Source organism: Benincasa hispida, chromosome 5, assembly GCF_009727055.1.
Source record: "Benincasa hispida cultivar B227 chromosome 5, ASM972705v1, whole genome shotgun sequence".
Classification (NCBI taxonomy): Eukaryota; Viridiplantae; Streptophyta; class Magnoliopsida; order Cucurbitales; family Cucurbitaceae; genus Benincasa; species Benincasa hispida.
In genome coordinates, this window is record NC_052353.1 from 55596862 (window position 1) to 55624233 (window position 27372).

General features: G+C 36.0%; 1 protein-coding gene and 1 pseudogene across 1 annotated transcript; both read left to right on the forward strand.

The window, feature by feature from the left end:
* Window positions 1-6202: 6202 nt before the first annotated feature.
* On the forward strand, window positions 6203-11102 carry LOC120078379 (beta-galactosidase 13-like). The gene is made up of 19 exons (XM_039032645.1): window positions 6203-6517; window positions 6661-6756; window positions 6836-6948; window positions 7026-7092; window positions 7184-7276; window positions 7381-7524; window positions 7667-7761; window positions 7882-7987; window positions 8084-8168; window positions 8272-8390; window positions 8504-8671; window positions 8836-9014; window positions 9132-9241; window positions 9356-9465; window positions 9647-9754; window positions 9863-9967; window positions 10074-10219; window positions 10298-10646; window positions 10735-11102. Exons 1-19 carry the CDS (start codon window positions 6335-6337, stop codon window positions 10840-10842), a joined length of 2484 nt encoding a protein of 827 aa, XP_038888573.1. The 5' UTR covers window positions 6203-6334; the 3' UTR covers window positions 10843-11102.
* A 3016-nt stretch (window positions 11103-14118) lies between these two features.
* On the forward strand, window positions 14119-26443 carry LOC120077409 (annotated as a pseudogene).
* Window positions 26444-27372: the final 929 nt, after the last annotated feature.

Below are 27372 nucleotides of genomic sequence, written 5' to 3' on the forward strand. Positions count from 1 at the left end.
CATGAGTCTGCGGACATCTCATCAGCACTCTGAACGGGCCAAACACGAAGGTGGAAGAACGATGGACCGTTCGAGTTCAACTGATGTAGTTAAATCAACGTTTTCCTCTTTATATTTATCCATAACAAGTGTTGTACATCTATCTTGAATTATTGGCCGACATTTATTAAAAAGACTTCTATACGAAGGACCAAATGCCCAAAAATACAAGAAAGTAGGATAGCAAGTGCCTTTAGTAAGCGTTTCTTTAACTTTCCACGTTTTACACGCTGTTCCAGGATCATTGGTCTGCTTAAACCATATTATAACCACCTGGGGCAACATTTTAAGACTCATCCAAATCACGACCACTTTTTAGCCAACGTTTTTCTTTTTCTCCCTCCATACCCTATGGTAAGGAACATGATAAATCCAAACTGTTGATTTCATGGTCGACGCAGTTGTGCCAACACTGATAGAGGATTTTTCTCTTTACGGCCGTCACAGAACTCCAATGACAATCATTTGGATGAATCCCAATTCACGTGACTTTGACTTAGTTCTGAATAAAAAACATGTATGCTTGCTCATCATATTTATTGATCTCGAACAAGCCATGCGATTTTTTTTTATTGACGAAGTCTTCACTTGTAACCTTCCTTCTACCTTCTGACGACGAAGTGTCCAAAATCGTCGGTGTCAGATTCAACATACCTATTATGCGTGTGTGACACTTTATGAAATCATTTACCGCGTGCGTAGGCATTTCCTATGTCTGAACAAGACATATTAAAACATATCTACAAACGAAATAAAAACAAAACAAAAACGTAAATCATTCCTTTATACGAATGAATAATTGTTCAACGTCCATATTTCATATTCCAATAAATCATTGAGATGTATTCTGAAAGCATCTCATGTTCCTGACCATCGAAATCCAACTTTCAATTCGTCATCCGTTTCTTTCTGGAGTTCTATGACAGGTTGTTTAGCCGATATATTTCATATCACATGCGATGCAACTGACTCGGATCAAAGATCGATACATTGAAGTTGGACTTCAAACTGGTTAAATTGATGTATCAGGGATCCACCCATCCTAGTTACATTAATATTTTTTTAATTTAATACAAATTCGTCATCCAATTTTTGTATTATTATTTTTATAAAAGTATATTAAAGTATATAAATTGTTTTAGTTTATAAACATAAACTTTTTAAGTATGGTTTGTGGTGTGTGGTTTTTTTAATATTTTTTCTTTATTATTTATAACTATTTTTTAAAAATAACACAAAATTAAACTTTTATATTAAATTTTTTTAAATTTTTCTCTCTTCTCTTTGTGTTTTGGTGATGATAAAAATTATATTTTTATTGGGTGCGGCCAGTGTTGTTAATTTATGTATTATTATTATATATATATGTTATGTTTTTAAAAGTTGATGTTAATATTATAAACTTAAAAAAATTTAATATACTTTAATATACTTTTATAAAAATATTAATACAAAGATGATTGAATGGACGGAAGTTGTATGTAAAAGGTTAAAGATTAAATGTAAATAGGATAGGGTGTCTTTTGGAAGATCCAACTCAATGTATCGATTCTTGATCTTTTTGCATCGCCATGTGATAATGAGAGATAATCGGCTAAAACCTTACATTAACATTCAGAAAGAAACGGATGACGAATTTGAAGAGTTGGATTTCCGATGGTCATGAACATGAGATGCTTTCAGATACATTCAATGATTTTGATATGATATTGGGACGTTGACAATATTCAATTGTATTAAAGGGATGATTTGTCAAGACTAAGGAAATGCTACGACAGCTGCGGTCAAATGATTTGCATAAAGTGTCACACAACCATTGAGGTTGTTGATCTAACCGACGATTTGGACAATTCGGTGTAGAGTTAGAAGGGAAGTTAAAGGTTAACTTTCGCGTTCAATAAAGAAAAATCGCATGGCTTGTTCGAATCACTAATTATGCATGAGCAGCATACATTGTTTTTATTCAGAACTAAGTCAAAGTTCACGCTGCAATTGGATTCATCAATGATTGCATTGGAGTTCCTGTGACGCCGTAAGAGAAAAATCAGTCTGATCGAGTGTGGCACAACTGCAGTCCGACATGAAACAAAGTTTGGGATATCATGTTCCTTACCATAGGTATGGGAGGGAAAAAAGAAAAACGTTGGGCTAAAGTTCGGTGATTGGGATGAGTCTTACAAATGTTGCCCACGGGTTTATATATGGGTAAGCAGACCATCCGGAAAACACGTGTAAAGTGTGAGAGTTAAGAAAGCTTACTGAAGCCATTGCGTATCCTAATTTCTGTATTTTGGGAATTTTGGTCCTTGTATTAGAAGCTTTTATAAATGTCGGCCAATAATTCAGATTAGATGGTACACAGCTTGTATGGAAAATATAGAGGAAAACTTTGATTTACTACATCAGTTGACTCGCGCAGTCATCTTCTTCACTTGTGGTTGCCGTTGCTGATTGAAGAGTCCGGCAGATCATGGGGATGGTTCCTGAAAACATTGAGAAAATGTGTAACACTGAAGAGGTTGTTTAAGTTTCAAATCGACACCCCCCCCCCCCCCCCCCCCCCACTGGTGGTATAATCGCACAGTGAACACCCAGCAAATGTTAGACGGGACCGGAAATATCACCACTCGTTTTCTACTTACCCCAATTATCGTCAGCAACTTCAATAAAAAGTATAAATTTAATTCATTAAAAACATTATGTTTATCGTGCCGGGGTGTCAGTTTCAAATTCGAAAGTTCAACAAAGCAATCTGAAGGATATCAAAGAATAATCGGAAGCTTGTCTGAGTTTTTTTGACAACATTATTTTTAGAGGCAATGGACTCAAGCACATGATGGAGGATTCAGATATGGGTGAATTGCGAACAAATCTATCAAAGTGCATAAATGGAGTCCTCAAAGGAGCTCGAATGTTGCCTATAAATGCTTCTTGCCTCAAATAATATTCTTCAAATTGCGTGAACTATTTCGAGAAAAGAGAGAAGAATAAAGGATTCATTGGAGTGTCAAGATAAATAACACCCGGTAAATATTATTTTATTATATATATTTTATTAATAATTTATTTCAAACATATTTTATAATACTAAGTGGAGTAAAAATCCTAGGTAGCACACGAGGAAAATAAATAAATGGGATGCACGATCTAATAAACATTAAGTACAACATACGATCGGTATGAAGGTGTGTTTCATGTGTCGGAAGACCGGACGTCATAATCTCAATGCCCAAAGGAGGAAACATTCAATATTAAGGCTAAACAGTTCGGCGGTACTATTTTCATTGTAACAAATGGCAAGGCATTTGCTTCCTGCTCGCATTTGGAGGCCGTTGCTCACATTAACCATAACTACGAATGATTTTATTGAGGATCTACTACAATTGTAACTGTATGTCTGAAGTTACTCTCCTCAATTTCAATCTATACCGCTCATGAAGATTATTGGATCCACGCACCCTAATATGCCCGTCTTTACATCCTGACTCCATCGTGTTGAGAAAAAAACCTGTATCGACCGAAGAGTTCACATTATCACAAGAAGATGGATTGGACGACACCAGCTACTCGACAACGATGTGGATTTTGTTAATCAGTTAGGATATATCCGAAGGAAGTGTTCTTCGTTATTAGGATGGGCTCAGTAGTTAGGGATTTGAAAAATAAATAATTTTTATTTTTATGTTATACATTCATTTTATGTTATATTCAATTTTTTTATTATAATTATTGTATTATTCAATTTTTTTATGAATAATTATTGTAATTTCAATTTTTTTATTCGTAATCAATAAAGTTTTACATTATTCTTTTAAATTGAGAAATAAATACTTCTTTTATCATGTTTATTTAATTCAAGTGAGGATACTTTTATTGTATATTTCAATTTTTTATTATAAGTTGCTACATTATTCTTTTATATTAAGAAACAATATTTTTTTATTAAGAAATAAATATTTTTTTCTTTCAGATCCATGACTTTAAAACCTTGGAATCTTTGTTTGATCCCCAATGTTTTGTACGACCAGTCCATTCATCGATCATCTGTTGTATGGCAGATTCATGCTACTGGAGAAATAGTCTTGCAGCGTCGAGATGGCAGTTTCTCTTAGCGCACTATCCCGCTCCACCCTTGAATTACTACCGCTACTGCGCACATCTGATTTTATGGGCTTGCAGATTAGGGAATTTATCTAGTTGGACTGCATCTAATTCACAGCCTTGGTCGAGAGATGGAAACCGAGACGCATAACATTTCATATGTTGTTGGAGATTGCATGTCACTTCAAGACAATAGAAGTGATTGTTGGACACCCACACATGAGTCAGCCAGTAAGAACATGTTTTATCTGCATTCAACCTGATCAGGTACATTACCACTGAACCTATTGATTAAGTTTATACACATTTTATTGATTTGTCTTAATATTCTCTAATATAATATTTTGTGTTTCAGGTTATTGGGAGCCGTACAAAATTAATTTAATGCATACTTTGCCTAATTTTTGTACGAAGATGAGTCAAACATATGGCGACGATGAGTATCTCATATGGTTTTCACATTGGTAAGTGGGCATCTTTCTGGCAGGGTATGAGATAATTCGGTTTTAGCAGGATGTCCCACCCCTGTAATACTGAACCCGTACTGGCATGATATTAACTTAAAGACTGGCGAGATTGCGTCGAAAAAGTTGCACATTTTGGTAATGCGATGGCACTTATCGTGCAAGGTTGGATTGCAGTGGGGTTTCTTCGTTGAACAGTTTGACACAGATGTCACTCCACGATATTATTTCATTTGTATAATAATATCACAAGGGCTACGTCACTCGTTTGGGAGCAGCTGTGGGTCGATCTGGTTAATGAATGAATATTATCTAATTATTTTTAATTTTAAATTTATTTTAAATATTATCATAATTATTTTATATCACAGAGATCGAACAACCATAACCCGTTGAGGTTGTGAATTGATCCGAACCAGTTCGTTGCTATACTGTAGTGACAACCAAAGCTATATGGAGGAAACTTCATTATATGTTACGATATACCTATTATTCCATCCACCAGCTCCTAGACGTAGAAGAACTTGTTCGGGATCGAGGAATGAGTTTTGATGAGGTTGCACATAATGTGGAGAGTGTCCCTTGGATGATGCAGGACGCAAAAGTCCAACTGATTATGTTTAGTCCGATGCTGTTGATTGCCAGCATTGGTTTGGACATTATGACTCTAGAGGCTGTCCTTCATCTTCGATACGTGCATGACATGTCGGGTCTGTTTGGAGGGAGCATAATGAATTATTATATTATGAAGTGCCTGCAGAGGTACCAGAGCACGTCAAGAAGACCAAGCAGGCAACCTCAGGTCGAGTGACGCACGACAAAGAGCTCGAAAATCGACGACGTCCGCCTTGGTAGGACACATTGATTTTTGTAATTAATTTTTATATAAATGGAAATTTATTATATGTTTTTTATTTTTTATGATTATTAATTTTTTTTAAATTTATTCTTTTTAGAGTTTAAATAAAATAATAAAATATTTTTAGAAATTGTTTTTATAAAATAAAAAATTAAAAAAAAGGAAGAAAGAAAGAAGAAGGTGGAATGTGTAATAATTAAAAAAGAAAAAAAAAAAAGAAGGACAATGTCTAGTCGAATTTTGAACCCTCGAGTTATTAAAAAAAAACAACAATATTTTTAATTTTCCGTGTATATATTCACATTTTATACTAAATATAAAATAGCCAAGTAGTTGGGATATATTATATTATATCATATATAGCGTCCTTTTATTTTCTTTCTAAAGTTGTATTAAGGAAAAGGTAGCCTAACGTGGAGCACAACCATTGGTGGAAGACATATGACATTCCAAGTAAGTAGTCGCAAAGTATAGAAACTCATTGATTAGAGCCCTCCAAATTCGAAAAATAGTTTTAAAACATCCATTTTTAGCTTTCATTTCTTCATTTTCATTTTACAGGTCGAAACTCCAAAAATGGCAAATGGCAAAGAGCTTCACAACCAAGAGATTCTAACTTCCATTTTCACCTTCAAATCCAAGAATTGCTCCGGATCCACGTTCATTTTCTAGGGTTACACTATATAATTCCATGTCAATTTCTATTTCAATTCAGCTTCTTGAAAGCCTCCATCTCTGAAGGGATGCTAGCCCTTGAATGCTCATTTGAATCTTCCATGTGCTTTCTTTTCAATCTCTGAATTTCTGTTCCTACCCCTATCTCCACTAATTTGCTTTGTCCTTGTTTCTCTCTATACACGACTTTTCTTCCATGGCGGTTCATAGAGAGATGCTTGTTCTTTTCATTCTTTCCATGCTAGCTTTTAGTATTACTGTTCATGGTCATGGCGGTAATAATACGGGTGTTACTTATGATGCTAGATCGCTTATCATTAATGGTAAAAGAGAGCTTCTATTCTCTGGTTCCATTCATTATCCGAGAAGTACTCCAGAGGTATATGCCGAAGAAACCCTAGGTTTTGTTTGTTAAAAAATTGGGGAGGAATTTATATAAAAACTGTTGAAACGACATCTTAATCTCTAAATTTTAGATTAAAAGGAACTGAGGTAAATGTTGTTTTCGAAATTGGATTGCAGATGTGGCCAGATATTCTAGACAAGGCAAGACGTGGAGGTTTGAATGTGATTCAGACTTATGTTTTTTGGAATATTCATGAGCCTGTCGAAGGCCAGGTAAAGTTGAAGATCTTGGAGTTTGTGATTGATTTATGCGATTCGTGACTTGATTCAACTATATTTTTGTAATATGCAGTTTAATTTCGAAGGAAATTATGATTTAGTGAAATTTATCAAGCTCATTGCTGAAAAAAAGATGTATGTGACTTTAAGGGTTGGACCCTTCATCCAAGCTGAATGGAACCATGGGTATTGATCAAATTTCTGTAATTATTTTTTCTCTCTTTTTTCCACCCCTCCCTCTAATATTTGCTTTTCACCTTCAGAGGACTTCCATATTGGCTCAGAGAAAAACAAAACATTATTTTTCGTTCATATAACTCACAATTCAAGGTAAAATATGACTGTAATCTTTATAGTTTGAATTTGTCTTGGAAATTGGAGTTGGAAGGTAGTACAAGAAAATAAATTATTTTATTTGCAGCATTACATGAAAAAATATGTAACAATGGTCACAGACATGATGAAGGAAAATAAACTTTTTGCTTCTCAAGGAGGACCAATCATTTTAGCTCAGGTTTGTATCTATCTATATATATATATATTCCCCTTTGTTAGTTTATTTGATCTTTTTCTTCTTTTTAAATTTTTTCTAACACAATTTTTCCATCCATGATTCAGATTGAAAATGAATATAACCATGTTCAACTTGCATATGATGAGCTTGGTGTCCAATACGTCCAGTGGGCAGCAAATATGGCAGTTGGATTGGAGGTTGGAGTTCCATGGATCATGTGCAAGCAAAAGGATGCTCCTGATCCAGTTGTAAGTTTGACAATCTCTTTACTGGGGTTCTTGATTGGTGTAGAAAAAAGAAACTGTTATGGGAAGATTAAAGAACAAAGTATTGGAAGTTTTATGATTTCATCCTCGTTCTTGGAATTAAAGAGACCATTTATATGTTCAGATCAATACCTGCAATGGAAGGCACTGCGGAGATACTTTTACAGGACCCAACAAACCCTATAAGCCTGCGCTGTGGACTGAGAATTGGACTGCTCAGTAAGTATATATACCTAGTTTTACTGACATGGAAAATGATGTGAATTAATAAGGAAGGTACTATATACACGTATAAGTACGATCTAAACATCAACTGTTGCCTTACCTGTAATAAAACAGGTACAGAGTATTTGGCGATCCACCTTCACAAAGATCAGCAGAAGATATTGCATTTTCGGTTGCTCGATTCTTCTCCAAGAATGGTAGTTTGGTCAACTATTATATGGTAAGAAATATATAGCTTTTTCCCATGCTTATAAATTTTCTAAGTTAGCAGAATTCTACTTCCATGGCAATCGATGGGACTATTTTACATTTGCAGTACCATGGTGGAACAAACTTCGGTAGAACAAGTGCTGTCTTTACAACAACTAGGTACTATGATGAAGCACCACTCGACGAATTTGGTAAGTAGGTTGCATGTCTATGTACGAGCAATCATTGATCTTAAAGAACGTGTTTGAAAGCTCACTCAAATATCTAAAATTTTGCACTGTTATGATGTGAAAGGCTTGCAAAGGGAACCGAAATGGGGTCATCTAAGAGACGTGCACAAGGCATTGAATTTGTGCAAGAAACCTCTCCTCTGGGGAACTCCTGGAACCCAAGTGATGGGCAAGGGTTTAGAGGTACTATGATCATTTATATACATTCGAATTAATGTTTTAAGTGAAGGCACTTAGCTTATCCTTCAAAACCACCAAGTTATAGCTAATTGATCAACTTGTTGTATCCTGTACAGGCTCGCTTTTATGAGAAGCCAGGAACTAATATTTGTGCTGCTTTCTTGGCCAATAATGACACAAAGAGTGCACAAACTATTACCTTCAGAGGACGGGAATATCTTCTTCCACCTCGATCAATTAGCATACTTCCTGACTGTAAAACTGTTGTCTACAACACTCAGACGGTAAAACTCCCCACTCATGAAAACTTAGTGATGGGAACTTTAATAAAATAGGTTTTGTAGGTTGTTAAATTATAAATGTTGCCACAATTGAGGTTCATGGTTTCTCAAGACTCTAATTGACTCTTTCATAACCATTTGCCAAAAAAAAAAAAAAAAAAACACAGATTGTATCACAACACAATGCCAGGAACTTTATCCCATCAAAGGTTGCAAGCAATTTGAAGTGGAAAATGTCGAGTGAACCCATTCCAACTGTTCAGCAAGTACCAGTAAATAACAAGATACCATTAGAGCTCTACTCCTTACTTAAGGACACCACAGATTACGGATGGTATACCACTAGGTAAGATCAACTCTATTTTTTCACAAAATAATAATAATAATAATAATAATAATAATAGGCTAAATGATATGTTTGAAGTTGTTGTGGATATTTAACATCTTTGCATCAACTGAACAGCATCGAGTTGGACAAAGAAGACGTATCAAAGCGCCCTGATATCCTACCAGTGTTACGTATTGCAAGTCTTGGTCATGCTATACTTGTATTCGTCAATGGTGAATACATCGGTATGTGTTGATTTAAATATGGATACTATATTTCACATAAGTTTCCCCATATAGCATACATCCCAATATTGAAAATATTCACCACTAAATAACATGATGTCTTCTGATTTCTAGGAACGGCACATGGCTCTCACGAAGAGAAAAACTTTGTTTTCCAAAAATCAGTGCCCTTCAGGGCTGGAATTAATAACATTGCCCTACTAGGCATGACAGTGGGACTTCCAGTATGGAGATTACAACCCAGTGCTTGTTATTTCTATTTGATTGTATTTTAGAAAATATAATCACTACTTTCTTTTGTTAATAATACAGGATAGTGGAGCATACATGGAACAAGTGCTTGTTATTTCTATTTGATTGTATTTTAGAAAATATAATCACTACTTTCTTTTGATAATAATACAGGATAGTGGAGCATACATGGAACACAGATTTGCAGGACCTCGATCTATAACAATCCTTGGTTTGAATACTGGAACACTTGATATTTCTAAAAATGGCTGGGGACACCAGGTAATATTATAAGATGCCCCTTCACACCCAACTAATCATATAAATGAAGTTGATTGGAAAAACATACCAGGGACACGTTGTTCGAATTAAATACTCACACTTTTGCAGGTTGGTTTGAATGGAGAAAAAGTTAAAGCTTTCACTCAAGGAGGATCACATCGAGTTGACTGGAGCGAAATCAAGGAAGAAAAAATTTCTCTCACATGGTTCAAGGTAATAAGTAGTTGTATCGACTCTTTTCCCAGTTTTGGCATTAGGGATAAAAAGTACCAACTCTATGAAAACACAATTGATTCAACTAAGCTCATTAATCTTGCAGACATATTTTGATGCTCCAGAAGGAAATGATCCTGTGGCTATTAGAATGAATGGAATGGGGAAGGGACAGATTTGGGTGAATGGTAAAAGCATCGGTCGATATTGGATGTCCTACTTATCCCCTCTAAAAGTGCCAACTCAATCAGAGTAAGAAACCACCTTTCTCCTTTTCCCTAAACTCAATACTCAAAAAAGTTTTGTCCAACAAAATAAATGTTTTCTCAGGTACCACATTCCAAGAACCTTCATAAAGCCATCAAAAAATCTACTAGTAATATTGGAAGAAGAGGATCGCACACCTGAAAAGGTCGAAATAGTACTCGTGAACAGAGACACAATTTGCAGCTTCATTACCCAATATCATCCACCAAATGTCAAGTCTTGGGAAAGGAAAGACAAGCAATTCAGAGCTGTAGTAGATGACCTGAAAACAGGTGCCCACCTCCGGTGTCCCCACGAAAAAAAGATCACCTCCATTGAATTTGCAAGCTACGGTGATCCTTCTGGTGTTTGTGGAAGCTATCAACATGGGAAATGCCACTCATCGTCTCAGGCACAAAAACTCGTTGAACAGGTAAAATAAACTAATACAAATACAAAGCCCTTGTTTCTATTTTATTAACCTTTTCAAATGGGTTTTTTTTTTTTTTTTTTTTTTGTAGCATTGTTTGGGTAAAGAAAATTGTTCAGTGCCAATGGATGCATTCAACAACTTCAAGAATGAATGTGATGAGAAGACACTAGCAATACAAGCAAAATGCAGTGCTTAGAATCTGAATGGGCAAGTATTTTCAAAGAAAGAAGGAAGAGATTAAAGAGAGGCTAGTCTACACATTCTTTTTGCTGCTAACATGTTTCAGAAATCACATCCCCATCAGAAATCATATCATTTTCAGGGTTGGGGCTTCTTGAAGCTCAAATTTTTACTTCTTTCTTTCTTTTCATTATTATCTTTTTCCTTCTCCTCTTTTTGTCTCTCCCCACATACACATACACCTTTTCCCCATCCCCTTCGATCATTTATTATTTAAATTCATAATCAATAGAACTTTTTTTTTTTATACTTCTAAATCTCAACTCGTTGGCGATGTTTAGGGCAATGACTATCCTAAGACACTACAATATTTACTATTTGCTAAAATTTTTACTATTTTACCTTCATCATTTTTTTTATTCACTACAATCTTATTATGACCTAATTATAATAATCTATGACTATAATAACCAACTCACCTTTAGAGTTGGGGCTTCTTGAAGCTCAAAGTTTTTCTTCTTTCTTCTTCTTTTATTTTTCTCCTCTTTTTGTCTCTCCCACATACACACTTATCTTTTCCTTATCCCCTTTGGTCATTTATTATTTAAATTCATAATCAATAAACTTTTTCTTTTTCATTACCTCTTAATAACTCTTTTTTATTTTCATTAATATAATCCCACAATTTCTTGAGCCTTGTTTCATCCTTTATTCTAATTTTTTGTTTTTGCAATTGAAATTAAATTTCCATGTTGACAAGAAAGAGAGTAAACAATGAAGGGAAAAAAATATTGTTTCCATTAATAATCAATATTGCTTTAAATTAAAGAATCCAACATTAATATAGGTAATAGCTAGTAAAAATATTGGTAGAATATACAAAGAGAATATAAAGAAAATATTGTTACAACAATGAAAGCATTACCAGTTGAGATTCATAACTTATTGCACCACTTAAATTGTCCAATTTTTTTTTTTTAAAAAAAATTAACTTCTAGTATTTCTTTTAAAGGTGTCTAATTGATATATATTTGCATAATAAAATCATTTTACAATCAAAATTTATCAATTTCCTTAAATATAAATAAAAATAAATAAATGTTCTTCTTCTTAAATTTTATTTTATTTGGTTCTTGATATTTTAAAATATCAAAAGGAGGGTTAATGTTTGATGTATATATATTCATATTTCATACTAAATATAAAATAGTCAAGTAATTGGGATATTGATGACATGCAGAAATGAATGTCATTTAGGCCTTTTACTTAGAATTATGAAGGTTGTCAGGCAAAATATGCGTAGAAAATGAGCTTGCATCGATTAGCATGATTGAATCTCATCTAACCCGTTATTTTGCATTATTATGCGTTCAATGTTTTATTTTTGTACGCGGAAACCAGACCACCGCATAGGCATGTGGAGAAAACTGCATCACAAGGCCAATGCATCGATCAATGCATGGATGTTGTGGTAATCAGCCGTATGCGTCCATAGCATGGGAGTTGCGCTCGTCTAGCAATTGCGGTCATCGTGTAGAGTTGTGGTATTAAGCGAATGCAGTCATTAAATGATTATGATGCTGACATTTTACCTACCACGCCGTTAGTGGCAGAGGTTTAGAAAGGACTAACACACCGAACGTCAGACTCAGAGCAGTCTAATTAATACTGTCAGCGACCCAAGCTCTATAAATAGAAGCCGATGAGCAGAAATTCAAGTTATCCAAGGTTTTCGCCTGAGGTTCGCCTAGAGCGGATCCTTGTGATCCAGACAAAATGCGTGAGAAGATGCTGAGAGTTCTTCACTTCCTTCATCCATTCCGAGTGACGATCGGAGCCTTCGATCGGAGCTAGATCTCGAGAGAGTCAATTTCTCTGCCCATCCATGGTACCACCGGCAGCCTTGACACACATCTGCTGGAAGCAAGACTTTGCTTCTAGCCGGTCATTTCATTTTCTTTCTTTTCTTATATTGTATTGTATGACATTTTGTGATTAAAGAATTAATACAATTTATTTGTCAAAGCATTTCTCTGTTTTCTTCGACTCATCTCCATCTTCTTTGCTTAGCATCTTTACTTTCAATGCAACACTTAGTGGGATTGCTTGGGTATTGCATACTTAGTCATGTGGATTAGGGATATGAAGCATGTAGCAACCCACCGAGAAGTGTGCGTTCCGTGAGTGTGTGAGTAACCTTATTTTCTTAGTGTGAAGCTGCAACAACGCCTGTCTATAGGCTAACGCATTGCCTGTCTACGAGTAAAGTCAGCAACAACCAACTGCCCGAGAGGGTAAGTGGTTGATCACATTAAGCAATGTATGCATTGTTCACTAGAGATAGGAATAATCATAGGTTAGCCAAGTTCATGCGATTACCTTGTTCTATAAGCGCATCATTCATCATTTAGGCATACTTGAGAGAGTAGTCTAAAACCTAAATCTAAGACTCGAAAGAGCAGATTGGAACGCATAGGCAAGAATGGAGATCTTAGAGATAAGCATTGTTTGCTTCACACATTGTATGCACCCTACAGATTGGATTTGCATACATCTAGGAAATAGGACAAGGGGTCATACGGCAACCATGCTCATGCAGCGAGAGCTAGTGAGCTGGTTATAGAGGTCTAGGCAGGAATAGGCTTCTCGACAATATCGCAGATACAACGTATACGTCCTAGAGTTAGGTTCACGTGTGTGTAGCATGATTGCATGGTTTGCGTTGACTAAGGTTGTCCTTCCGGTCACTATTAATGGTTGCCATGAAAACATCTCCGCATTTTATCTATTTTTCCATTCATTTATTTCATGTCAAGTGTTATCGTATCTCTACCTCTCATGCATATTCTCATTGCGTTGTCTGTTAGATAGAAGTAGGAGTAGGATTAACATAGCAACGCCTCCTGGGATTAACGTAGCAACCCCTCCAACTTTCTTTTATTCAAACCACCGCATGCACATCACCGCATACATATAGCTACAAGTCCCTATGTTCGACCTCGAATTACCCAAGAAACTTGCATTCATGTTATACTTAGCGTGAACGCAAGAAAACTTGTGACAGGACGCATGGTCATCGCATACACTTATTAATGCATATTCATTCCAATGTATGACCATCGACGCATGACTATCAATGCATATCTTAGGAACATGAATCGCATACCGCATCCACGGGATTTTAGTTGTCGAGTAAAATTGACTTCTAATTTCCCGTCATCACATATATAGTCACATTGTTAGTTTAGTTGATCTTTTTTTTTTTAATTTGTCTAACACAATTTTTCCATCCATGATTCATATTGAAAATGAATATAACTATGTTTAACTTGCATATGACGAGCTTGGTGTTCAATACGTCCATTGAGCAACAAATATGGCAGTTGGATTGAGGGTTAGAGTTCCATGGATCATGTGCAAGCAGAAGGATGCTCCTGATCTAGTGGTACGTTTGGCGATCTCTATACTGGGTTCTTGATTAGTGTAGAAAAAAGAAAATAATATGGGAAGATTAAAAAACAAAGTATTGGAAGTTTTATGATTTCATCCTCTTTCTTGGAACTAAAGAGACCACTTATATGTTCAGATCAACACCTATAATGGACGATACTGAGGAGATACTTTTACAGGACCCAACAAATCCTATAAGCTTGTGTTGTGGACTAAGAATTGGACTGTTCAGTAAGTATATATACCTAATTTTACTGACAATTTTTTTTGGGGTGGAAAATGATGTGAATTACAAAGGAAGGTTACTATATACACGCATAAGTACGATATAAACATCAACTATTGTGTAACGACCGGATCCTTACATATTATGGTCCGACCGCTACGACATGCATACTTAGACTTTTCTATCATGAGATGATTTTTGGCAAAAATCTCAAAAGAACATATCTAAGATTTTATTAATTAGGTAGAAAACTATGTAAAAAGTTTATTTTACAAAACTCCAGGATCCATAAAACATTAGCGTAGTGATACAAAAATGCATATGCCTATAATAGTGAGTTTGATGGTTGGCCATTTGAACGACGTCCAGTTCTGCCACCTACGTTGTGTCCTTACCTACAAAGTCTGTAAAAATAGGATGAGTATATAATATACCCAGTAAGTAGTTCGCACATAGGGTAGTGACCAAATGCACAATCACATGCAACATGTCTTGAAACATATGATTGAGACCGAAAACATATAATAACATGTGGTGGTCGGTTATGCTTCTAACGGAAATTTCTCCGCCCTGGTAGGAAGATGAGGACTTAGGCAGAAACTAACCCATCTGATGATTAGCGGGTTATGCAGTCAGTAGGGCCAGAGTCGCATCCAACATCAACCATTAACATAAACGTAAGATTGGACTAGAGGGGTGTAACCATACATACCCTATTAGTCCCTAGCATAAACTTGACATAGAATTGGGTCTAGAGGGGTGCAACCATACATGCCCTGCTAGCCCTAGAAGCATAACATTTATCTAATTAAAATTTAATCTTATGAACAAACATAATGTATGAGGTCCCTTGTCGATAAACGTATTTTAAACATGTAATGCAACATAACAAAAACATAATTATGCAACATATTAAAGGTACACTACCATGAAATACTTAAAGAGAGGGTGAGATAAACTACTTACCTTGACTGCGATCCTAGTTATTCCTTATTATTTCTTAAGGTTTAATCAGTAGAGTTTTCCCTCTTAAATTAGAAGGAAATTTGGGCAGCAATTCCCTTGCGTTTCCTCCTTCTAACTAACAGAATTACTTCACCTTTTTTCACACGATTTTTACTACTGAGTTTTGTTTGAAAATCCATTTAACTTCCAGCCTAAAGCCTCCTATTTATAGCCGTTTCCAGCTCTTCTCTGTGTGACAACTCATCCTACACCTGGCTTCTTTAAAATTACTTAGGTTTAAGAATTTCTCTTAATAAGACACCTAATTTTGGCTAACGTTTGCTCTTACATCATCCACCTTTGTTTGTATTCCATTTTAGGGTTCTCCATGTATAATCTATAAGATCGTGGCCAAATTCAACGCATAATCCACGCTTCTATCTAAATCTCGCTCTCTCCAGCTTTCTCACTGGTTTGGCTCTCGTGACTCTCGCTCTCGCTAGTTTGGATCTCATGGCTCTCGCTCTCGCTCTCTCCCACTGTCTCGCTGAGAACTTGCTCTCTCCACACTCGCTCTCTCCAATTTTCTCTCCAATCTCACTAGTTTTCACGCGTGGGTTGCCTTCACTGCTTGTGGATTCCACTTCCCCTTTTTAACTCTTTCAAATTTTAAGAGTATATGGGCAATAATTCACCTCCAATTCTTCCAATGAGCAGTGCCCAAACAAAAAGTTATTTACCGCCCTTTGTCTCCTGAATTAGCTAACATCCAACNCAACATCAACCATTAACATAAACGTAAGATTGGACTAGAGGGGTGTAACCATACATACCCTATTAGTCCCTAGCATAAACTTGACATAGAATTGGGTCTAGAGGGGTGCAACCATACATGCCCTGCTAGCCCTAGAAGCATAACATTTATCTAATTAAAATTTAATCTTATGAACAAACATAATGTATGAGGTCCCTTGTCGATAAACGTATTTTAAACATGTAATGCAACATAACAAAAACATAATTATGCAACATATTAAAGGTACACTACCATGAAATACTTAAAGAGAGGGTGAGATAAACTACTTACCTTGACTGCGATCCTAGTTATTCCTTATTATTTCTTAAGGTTTAATCAGTAGAGTTTTCCCTCTTAAATTAGAAGGAAATTTGGGCAGCAATTCCCTTGCGTTTCCTCCTTCTAACTAACAGAATTACTTCACCTTTTTTCACACGATTTTTACTACTGAGTTTTGTTTGAAAATCCATTTAACTTCCAGCCTAAAGCCTCCTATTTATAGCCGTTTCCAGCTCTTCTCTGTGTGACAACTCATCCTACACCTGGCTTCTTTAAAATTACTTAGGTTTAAGAATTTCTCTTAATAAGACACCTAATTTTGGCTAACGTTTGCTCTTACATCATCCACCTTTGTTTGTATTCCATTTTAGGGTTCTCCATGTATAATCTATAAGATCGTGGCCAAATTCAACGCATAATCCACGCTTCTATCTAAATCTCGCTCTCTCCAGCTTTCTCACTGGTTTGGCTCTCGTGACTCTCGCTCTCGCTAGTTTGGATCTCATGGCTCTCGCTCTCGCTCTCTCCCACTGTCTCGCTGAGAACTTGCTCTCTCCACACTCGCTCTCTCCAATTTTCTCTCCAATCTCACTAGTTTTCACGCGTGGGTTGCCTTCACTGCTTGTGGATTCCACTTCCCCTTTTTAACTCTTTCAAATTTTAAGAGTATATGGGCAATAATTCACCTCCAATTCTTCCAATGAGCAGTGCCCAAACAAAAAGTTATTTACCGCCCTTTGTCTCCTGAATTAGCTAACATCCAACTTCTAACGAATCCTCCTTGATTCTGCCCCCTTATTCATTATTTTTGGATAATTAATAAATTTCTTATTTTTTTTCCAATTCTAAATTTCCACTCGATTTTTCTATTAAGTTTATATATTTTTCATTCTTAATTATATATTTTATTTGTTTTCCTGCTTTCTAAATTAGGGTTAGGGTATTACATTTACCACCCCTTTAAATAAAATTTCATCCTGCTTAACATTTGACATTTAATTTTCTGTAGTGTATGCGTACAAATTTAGGTTGTTACATTCTTCCCCCCTCAAGAACTTTCATCCTTGAAAGTTTCTTGGTTCTTAAACAGATAAGGGTATTTGGCTTTCATCTCTTCTTCTCATTCCCATGTAGCTTCTTCTACTTGTTGATTTCTCCAGAGAACCTTCACTAAACTTATTTCCCGATTACGAAGTGACTTCTTTTCTCTTGCTATGATGAAAACTGGAGTCTCTTCATATTCCAAGTTTTCACTTATTTGTAGATGTTCATAATTTACTACATGTGATGGGTCAAACACGTATTTTCGAAGCATCGATACATGAAAGACATTATGTATTGTAGAAAGGGTGGGTGGTAATGCTAATCGATAAGCTACTTGGCCAATACGTTCTAATATTTCAAAGGGTCCAATAAAACGGAGGCTAAGTTTTCCTTTTCGTCCGAAATGCATAATGCCTTTCATTGGTGCTACCTTTAGAAATACGTGATCTCCTACTTTGAATTCCAACTCTTTTTTACGGTTATCAGCATAACTCTTCTACCTGCTTTGAGATTTTTGCATTCTTTTCCGAATTAGCTTAATTTACTCTGATGTTTGCTGCACCAATTCAGGTCCGTGTAGTGTTCGCTCCCCGACTTCATCCCAGTGTACAGAGGATCTGCATTTCTTTCCGTATAAGGCTTCGAAGGGAGCCATACCAATTGTCGCCTGATAACTATTATTATAAGAAAATTCTATAAGATGTATCCGCGAATCCCATGCTCCAGTAAAATCCAAAGCACATGCCCTCAACATGTCTTCTAGGATTTTATTAATTCGTTCTGTTTGGCCATCAGTTTGTGGATGGAAGATTGTGTTGAAATTTAGTTGTGTGCCCATTGCTTTCTGCAAACTTTTCCAGAACTTGGAGACGAAACGAGGGTCTCGATCTGAAACAATTGATACTGGGATTCCATGTAACCGGATGACCTCTTTTAAGTACATTTGAGCTAGTGCTTCCGTAGTGTGAGTAGTCTTGCATGGTAAGAATTGGGCCGATTTGGTGAGTCGATCTACAATCACCTAAATCATGTTGTGGCCTTTAACAGTTCTCGGGAGTCCTGAGATGAAGTCCATAGAAATATGATCTCATTTCCATTCTGGAACATTTAGAGGCTGGAGGAGTCCTTATGGTCGTTGCCGTAGAGCTTTCATCTGTTGACAAACCAAACATTTACTTACATAGTCGGCTATATCTTTTTTCATGTTACACCACCATTAATGTGCTTTCAAGTCTCGATACATTTTGGTACTCCCAGGATGTATTGAAAAGCATGATTCATGAGCTTCCTTCAATAGTTCTTTCTTGATTTTTTTCATCATCTGGTACACATAGACGTCTATGATGGAGGAGTGTAGAGTCTGGGGCTGTAGAGAATTGACTGGTTTCTCCATTCTCTGACTGCAGTTGTTTGTTTAGGTATTTATCTATTTGTTGTGCATCAATTATTCTTTGCCTTAATGCAGGTCTTGCAATTAACTATGCTATTTGAGTTGTGAAGGTTTCTGGTATTAGTGAGATCTCAGCTCTTTCAAGGTCATCCATTATGTATTTGGAGATGGTACTTAGGGTTGCTGTATGAGCTGACTTTCTGCTAAGAGCATCAACAACAATGTTAGCTTTTCCTAGATGATAAAGGATCTCACAGTCATAGTCTTTGACTAATTCTAACCATCTTCGTTGCCTCATATTTAACTCTTTCTGGGTAAAGAAGTACTTAAGGCTTTTATGATCTGTATAAATTTGGATCTTTTCCCCATATAAGTAATGTCTCCATATCTTTAAGGCAAAGACTACGACAGCTAACTCCAAGTCATGAACGGGATAATTTTGTTCATAAGGTTTTAGTTGTCTTGAAACATATGCTATTACCTTTCCGTGTTGCATCAATACAAAACCAAGCCCCTTCTTTGATGTGTCACTGTACACAGTTAAACCCCCTGATCCGTCAGGTATAGTAAGAATAGGGGTTGTGGTCAACCTTTCTTTTAGTTCCTGGAAGCTTTGCTCACATGCTTGATTCTAGAAAAAATGATTATTCTTCTTGGTGAGGTTAGTTAAAGGTAATGCTATACTTGAGAAATTCTTCACAAATCGTCTATAATATCCTGCTAATCCAAGGACGCTACGCACTTCGCTGAGTGTTGTTGGGCGAGGCCACTTGTTAACTGTTTCAGTCTTAGTAGGATCCACTGAGATTCCTTCTTGCTTTACAATATGCCCTAGGTAGGCGACTTGTCGCATCCAAAACTCACACTTGGAGAATTTGGCATACAAAATTTCATTTCTTAATATGGAAAAGACGTCCCTAAGATGTTTTTCATGTTCTGCCTTAGACTTGGAATAGACCAAAATATCATCTATAAATACGATTACAAAGTTATCAAGATAGTCCTTAAAAATTCTATTCATCAAGTCCATGAAGGCTGTTGGGGCATTCGTTAATCCAAAGGGCATTACAACGAATTCACAATGCCCATATCTTGTTCGAAAAGCAGTCTTGGGTATATCAGACTGCTTGATACGTAGTTGATGATATCTAGATCGTAAGTCTATTTTAGAGAATACTGAGGCTCTTTGTAATTGGTTAAATAGGTCATCAATGCGTGGGAGTGGGTACTTAATCTTTATTGTCAACTTATTCAACTCTCGATAATCTATACATAAACGCATTGATCCATCCTTTTTCTTAAATAAGACAGGTGCTCCCCATGGAGACACGCTAAGGCGTATAAATCCCTTATCTAACAATTCTTGTAATTGTATTTGGAGTTCTTTTAATTCCGCAGGTGCCATTCTATATGGTGCTTTAGATATTGGTTCAGCTCTGGGAATTAGATCTATACAAAATTCTATTTCTCGATTAGGTGGTAAACCTGGTAGCTCTTCTGGGAATACATCTTCAAATTCTCTTATTACAGGAATGGCCTTAATTTCATCCGTTTGGTTTTGTAAATCCACAACACTTGCTAAATATGCCCAAGCCCCATGGTTGAGCAAATGCTTAGTTTTTAAGGCTGAAATTATTCTTGGGGCTGATTATGTATTAGAACTCTTAAACTTAAACTTGGTTCCTGTTGGAAAGGTGAATATGACCTCTTTATTATGGCAATCTATGCTTGCATAGTTTGCTGCTAACCAATCCATACCTAGTATTATGTCAAAATCGCTTATGTCTAGGATGATAAGGGTCACCCCTAGTTTATGTCCTGATACTGACAATTCACAATTTTCTACTACTAAGTGGGCCAACATAGATACTCCGGCAGGAGTAACTACAGATAGAATGTAGCCTAAGGGCTTTGATGTTAATTGAGCATGTTGTGCAAATGTTGTAGAGATGAATGAATGACTAGAGCCCGAATCAAATAAAGTGAAGGCATAATACCCAGGATCGGTAATGTACCTGTAACAACTTCATCTTGATCCTCTGCCTCTTGATGTGTAACAGCAAACACCCGTCCTTTCTGTTGTTGGGTAACCTTGTTACTAGTAGGCTGGGTGGTCTGGGCAGTTGATACTTGGTTGATGAGCATTGGGCAAGCCTTTGCATAGTGACCCGTCTGGCTGCAGTTGAAACACACCCCTAAGTTTCGAAAACATTGCCCCTGATGTTGTTTTCCACAATTTCTGTACTTAGGATATGTGAATGTTTGACTCTTCTGTTGTGACTGTATGCCCTGAGTGCTTTGGGAAATTTTTGCTTGCTGTTGTCAACATTGAAAGCCCTGTTGGGTGAATTTTCTCTTTTGATTTGGCATGAATCCTCGTTCAGAAGTTGAGGTTTTGGAAGCAAGATCTACTTCCATGAGTAAGGACGACTCGAGGGGAAGCGCATACTCTTTGTGTCGCAAAGCAGTAACAATGCCTCGAATGCCTTCTCTTAATCCCCAAATAAACCTTTCCACCTTCTTCTCTTTTGTGTCCACTAGTCGAGGAACAAAGTGGGACAAACGATCAAATTTCTATTCATACTCTGCCACCGACATGTTTTCTTGACGAAGATTAAGAAATTCCACTTCCTTTTGATATCTCACTATCAAAAGGAAATACTTGTTGTAAAAAACCTGATTGAATTGCTGCCATGGGACTATATCTTTGATTGTTCTTTGTGTGGATTCCCACCAAAACTTTGCATCGCCTCTTAACATGAAGGTGACACAATTTACTTTTTGTTCTTCTAGATGTTCATATGGTGGAAAATAGTTTCTATTTCTGTTATCCAATTCTCTGCTATAATTGGATCCATAGATGATCCATCAAATGTTGAAGGATTGAACTTCCTGAATTCTTGAATGATCTTCGAGTCATTTGTATCGTTGGTTATTGGTATGGTGGACGAGGTTGTGTTTCCATTACTCATATTTTGTATTAGTATTTGTAGTGCCTTTGGTGTAAATAACACGTAAGACGTCTATCCATGTCCTTGATTTTGATCCCTTGTGGATTCACTTCGAGGTCTGCCTCGTCGTGTTGGAGTCCTTTGTGGTGGCATCTGGTACACACATCTTATTTTCATAATAAAGAAGCGATCTAATTTTAAATTATTATTATTATTATTATCATTATTATTTTAACTCATACCTATGTTTACAAAATTATTTACAAAATTATTGTTTGAAAATTTCACTTACCAGCGTATTTGGCATAACTGTGGGCATCACTTAACAAGTCGAACCATCAAACACCACAACTCTTCTAATTAGTAGAGCCTAATTGGCTCAAATGCTCTGATACCAAACTGTAACGACCGGATCCTTACGTATTATGGTCCGACCGCTACGACATGCATACTTAGACTTTTCTATCATGAGATGAGTTTTGGCAAAAATCTCAAAAGAACATATTTAAGATTTTATTAATTAGGTAGAAAACTATGTAAAAAGTTTATTTTACAAAACACCGGGATCCCTAAAACATTAGCGTAGTGATATAAAAATGCATATGCCTATAATAGTGAGTTTGATGGTTGGCCATTTGAGCGATGTCTAGTTCTGCCACATACGCTGTGTCCTTACCTACAAAGTCTGTAAAAATAGGATGAGTTTATAATATACCCAGTAAGTAGTTCTCACAAAGGGTAGTGACCAAATGCACAATCACATGCAACATATCCTAAAAACATATGATTGGGACCGAAAACATATAATAACATGTGGTGGTCGATTATGCTTCTAACGTAAATTTCTCCGCCCTGATAGAAAGATGAGGACTTAGGCGGAAACTAACCCATTTGATGATTAGCGGGTTATGCAGTCAGTAGGGCCAGAGTCGCATCCAACATTAACCATTAATATAAACGTAAGATTGGACTAGAGGGGTGCAACCGTACATACCCTGTTAGTCCCTAGCATAAACTTGACATAGAATTGGGTCTAGAGGGGTGCAACCATACATGCCCTGCTAGCCCTAGAAGCATAACCTTTATCTAATTAAAATTTAATCTTATGAACAAACATAATGCATGAGGTCCCTTGTCGATAAACGTATTTTAAACATCTAATTCAACATAACAATAACATAATTATGCAACATATTAAAGGTACACTACCATGAAACACTTAAAAAGAGGGTCAGATAAACTACTTACCTTGACTGCGATCTTAGTTATTCCTTATTATTTCTTATGGTTTAATCAGTAGAGCTTTTCCTCTTAAATTATAAGGAAATTTGGGTAGCACTTCCCTTGCGTTTCCTCCTTCTAACTAACAGAATTACTTCACCCTTTTCACACGATTTTTACTATTGAGTTTTGTTTGAGAATCCGTTTAACTTCCAGCCTAAAGCCTCCTATTTATAGTCGTTTCCAACTCTCCTATGTGTGACAACTCATCCTATACCTGGCTTCTTTAAAATTACTTAGGTTTAAGAATTTCTCTTAATAAGACACCTAATTTTGGCTAACGTTTGCCCTTACGTCATCCATCTTTATTTGTACTCCATTTTAGGGTTCTCAATGTATAATCTATAAGATCGTGGCCAAATTCAACGCATAATCCACGCTTCTTTCCAAATCTCGCTCTTTCTGTTCTCAGAATCTTGCTCTCTCCAGCTTTCTCGCTGGTTTGGCTCTCGTGACTCTCGCTCTCGCTCTCGCTGGTTTGGCTCTTGTGGCTCTCACTCTTTCCCACTTTCTCACTGAGAATCTTGTTCTCTCCAATTTCCTCTCCAATCTCGCTAGTTTTCACGCGTGGGTTGCCTTCACTACTTGTGGATTCCACTTCCCCTTTTTAACTCTTTCAAATTTGAAGAGTATATGGGCAATTAATTCACCTCCAATTCTTCCAATGAGCAGTACCCAAACAAAAAATTATTTACTGCCCTTTGTCTCTTGAATTAGCTAACATCCAACTTCTAACGAATCCTCCTTGATTCTGCCCCCTTATTCATTATTTTTGGATAATTAATAAATTTCTTATTTTTTTTCCAATTCTAAATTTCCACTCGATTTTTCTATTAAGTTTATATATTTTTCATTCTTAATTATATATTTTATTTGTTTTCCTGCTTTCTAAATTAGGGTTAGGGTATTACATTTACCACCCCTTTAAATAAAATTTCATTCTGCTTAACATTTGACATTTAATTTTCTGTAGTGTATGCGTACAAATTTAGGTTGTTACATGTTGCCTGTCAAAAAATAGGTACAGAGTATTTGGAGATCCACCTTCACGAAGATCAACAGAAGATATTGCCTTTTCAGTCACCTGATTCTTCTCCAAGAATGGTAGTTTAGTAAACTATTATATGGTAAGAAATATATGGCTTTTCCCATGCCTATAAATTTTCTAAGTTAGCAGAATTCTACTTCCATGGCAACCAATGGGACTATTTTACGTTTGCAATACCATAGTGGACCAAACTTCGGTAGAATAAGTGTTTTCTTTACAACAACGAGGTACTATGATGAAGCACCACTCGATGAATATGGTAAGTGGGTTGCATGTCTAAGTACGATCAATCATTGACCTTGAAGAACGTGCTTGAAAGCGCACTCAATTGTCTAAAATTTTGCACTGTTATGATGTGAAAGGCTTACAAAGGGAACCGAAATGGGGTCATTTCAAGGACGTGCACAAGGCATTGAATCTGTGCAAGAAACCTCTCCTTTGGGGAACTCCTGAAACCCAAGTGATGGGCAAGGGTTTAGAGGTACAATGATCATTTTTATACATTCGATGTAATGTTTTATGTGAAGGCACTTGGCTGATCCTTCAAAACCACCAAGTTATGGCCAATTGATCAACTTCTTGTACCATGTATAGGCTCGTTTTTATGAGAAGCCAGGAACTAATATTTGTGCAACTTTCTTGGCCAATAATGACACAAAGAGTGCACAAACTATTACCTTCAGAGGACGGAAATATCTTCTTCCACCTCGATCAATTAGCATACTTTCTGACTCTAACACTGTTATCTAAAATACTAAGACGGTAAAACTCCTGTCTCATGAAAACTTAGTGATGGAAAGTTTAATAAAATAGGTTATGTAGGCTGTTAAAGTATAAATCTTACCGCAATTCAGGTTCATGGTTTCTCGAGACTCTAATTGACTCTTCCATAACCATTTGCCAAAAAAAAAAAATACAAATTGTATCACAACACAATGATTTTGGACAAATAATCACTACTTTCTTTTATCAATAATACAGGATAGTGAAGCATACATGGAACACAGATTTGCAGGGCCTCGATATATAACAATCCTTGGTTTAAATACCGGAACACTTGATATTTCAAAAAATTGTTAGGGACACCAGGTAATATTACAAGCAATCCCTTCACACCCAACTAATCAAGTAAATGAAGTTGATTGGCAAAACATACAAGTCATAGGTTGTCCGACTTAAATACTCACACTCTTGCAGGTTGGTCTGAATGGAGAAAAAGTTAAAGCTTTCACTCAAGGAGGATCACATCGAGTCGACTGGAGCAAAATCAATGAAGAAAAAACTGCTCTCACATGGTTCAAGGTAATGATAATAAGCAGTTTTGTCGACTCTTTTCCCAGTTTTGGCATTGGAGATAAAATGTACCAACTCCATGAAGATACTATGATTCAACTAAACTCACTCATTAATCTTGCTGACATATTTTGATGCTCCAGAAGCAAATGGTCTTGTGGTTATTAGAATGAATGGAATGGGGAAGGGATAGATTTGGGTGAATGGTAAAAGCATCGGTCAGTATTGGATGTCCTACTTATCCCCACTAAAAATGGCAACTCAATCAGAGTAAACAAACACCCTTCTCCTTTTCCCTACTCATTAACATCTCTTTAAACTCAATACTAAAAAAAGTTTTGTCCAAGAAAACAAATGTTGCTCTTTCTTAGGTACCACATTCCTAGAACCTTCATAAAGCCGTCAGAAAATCTACTGGTAATATTGGAAGAAGAGGATCACACATCTGAAAAGGTTGAAATAGTACTCGTGAACAGAAACACAATTTACAGCTTCATTACCAAATATCATCCACCAAATGTCAAGTCTTGGGAAAGGAAACACAGGCAATTCAGAGCTGTAGTAGATGATTTGACAACAGGTGCCCACCTCCAGTGTCCCGACGAAAAAAAGATCGCCTCCATTGAATTTGTTAGCTACGGTGATCCTTCTGATGTTTATGGAAACTATCAACATGGGAAATGCCACTCATCGTCCGAGACACAAAACTTGTCGAACAGGTAAAAGAAACTAATACAAATACAAACCCCTTGTTTCTGTTTGATTATCCTTTTCAAATGGTTTTTTTTTTTTTTTTTTTTTTGCAGCATTGTATGTGTAATAAGAACTTTTCAGTGCCAATGGATACATTCAACAACTTCAAGAATGAATGTGATGAGAAGACACTAGCAATACAAGCAAAATTCAGTGCTTAGAATCTGAATGGGCAAATATTTTCAAAGAAAGAAGGAAGAGATCAGGGAGGGCTGGTCTACACCTCTATTTGCTTCTAACAACATGTTTCAAAAATCACATAATTTTCAGAGTTGGGGCTTGTTGAAGCACAAAGTTTTACTTCTTTTTGTCTTTTCTTTTTCTACTTTTCTTCTTCTCCTCTTTTTGTCTCTCCCCACATACACATACACCTTTTCCCCATCCCCTTTGGTCATTTATTATTTAAATTCGTAATCAATAGAATTTTTAGTATTTACTATTTGCTACAATTTTTACTATTTTACCTTCATCATTTTTTTATTCGCTTTAGTGTTTACTGTCTCCTTCTCAAACTAAAATAGTTTACACATCAAACACATACTATTATAACCTAAACCAAAATAATTTACAACCTAAACATAAACTATTATAACTTAATTATAATAATCAATTCCTTTTAAGAGTTAGGCTTCTTGAAGCTCTAAATTTTACTTCTTTCTTTCTTTCTTCTTTTCTTCTTCTTCTCGTTTTGTCTCCCCCAACATACACACACACCTTTTCCCCATCCCCTTTGGTCATTTATTATTTAAATTTGTAATCAATAAAACTTTTTCTTTTTTTGTTACCTCTCAATCTCAACTCTTAAATTTTATTTTCATTAATATAATCCCACAATTTCTTAAGCCTTATCTTATCCATTATTCTAATTTTAAATTTTTGGAATTGAAATTAAATTTTCATGTCCTCTTGAAAATAATGAAAGTAAAAAAAATGAAGGAAAAAATGTTGTTTCCATTAATAATCACTATTGCTTTAAATTAAAGAATCCAACATTAATATGGGTAATAGTTAGTAAAAATAGTGGTAGAATATACAAAGAGAGTACAAAAAAAAAATATATTGTTAAACAATGAAAGCATTATTAGTTGAG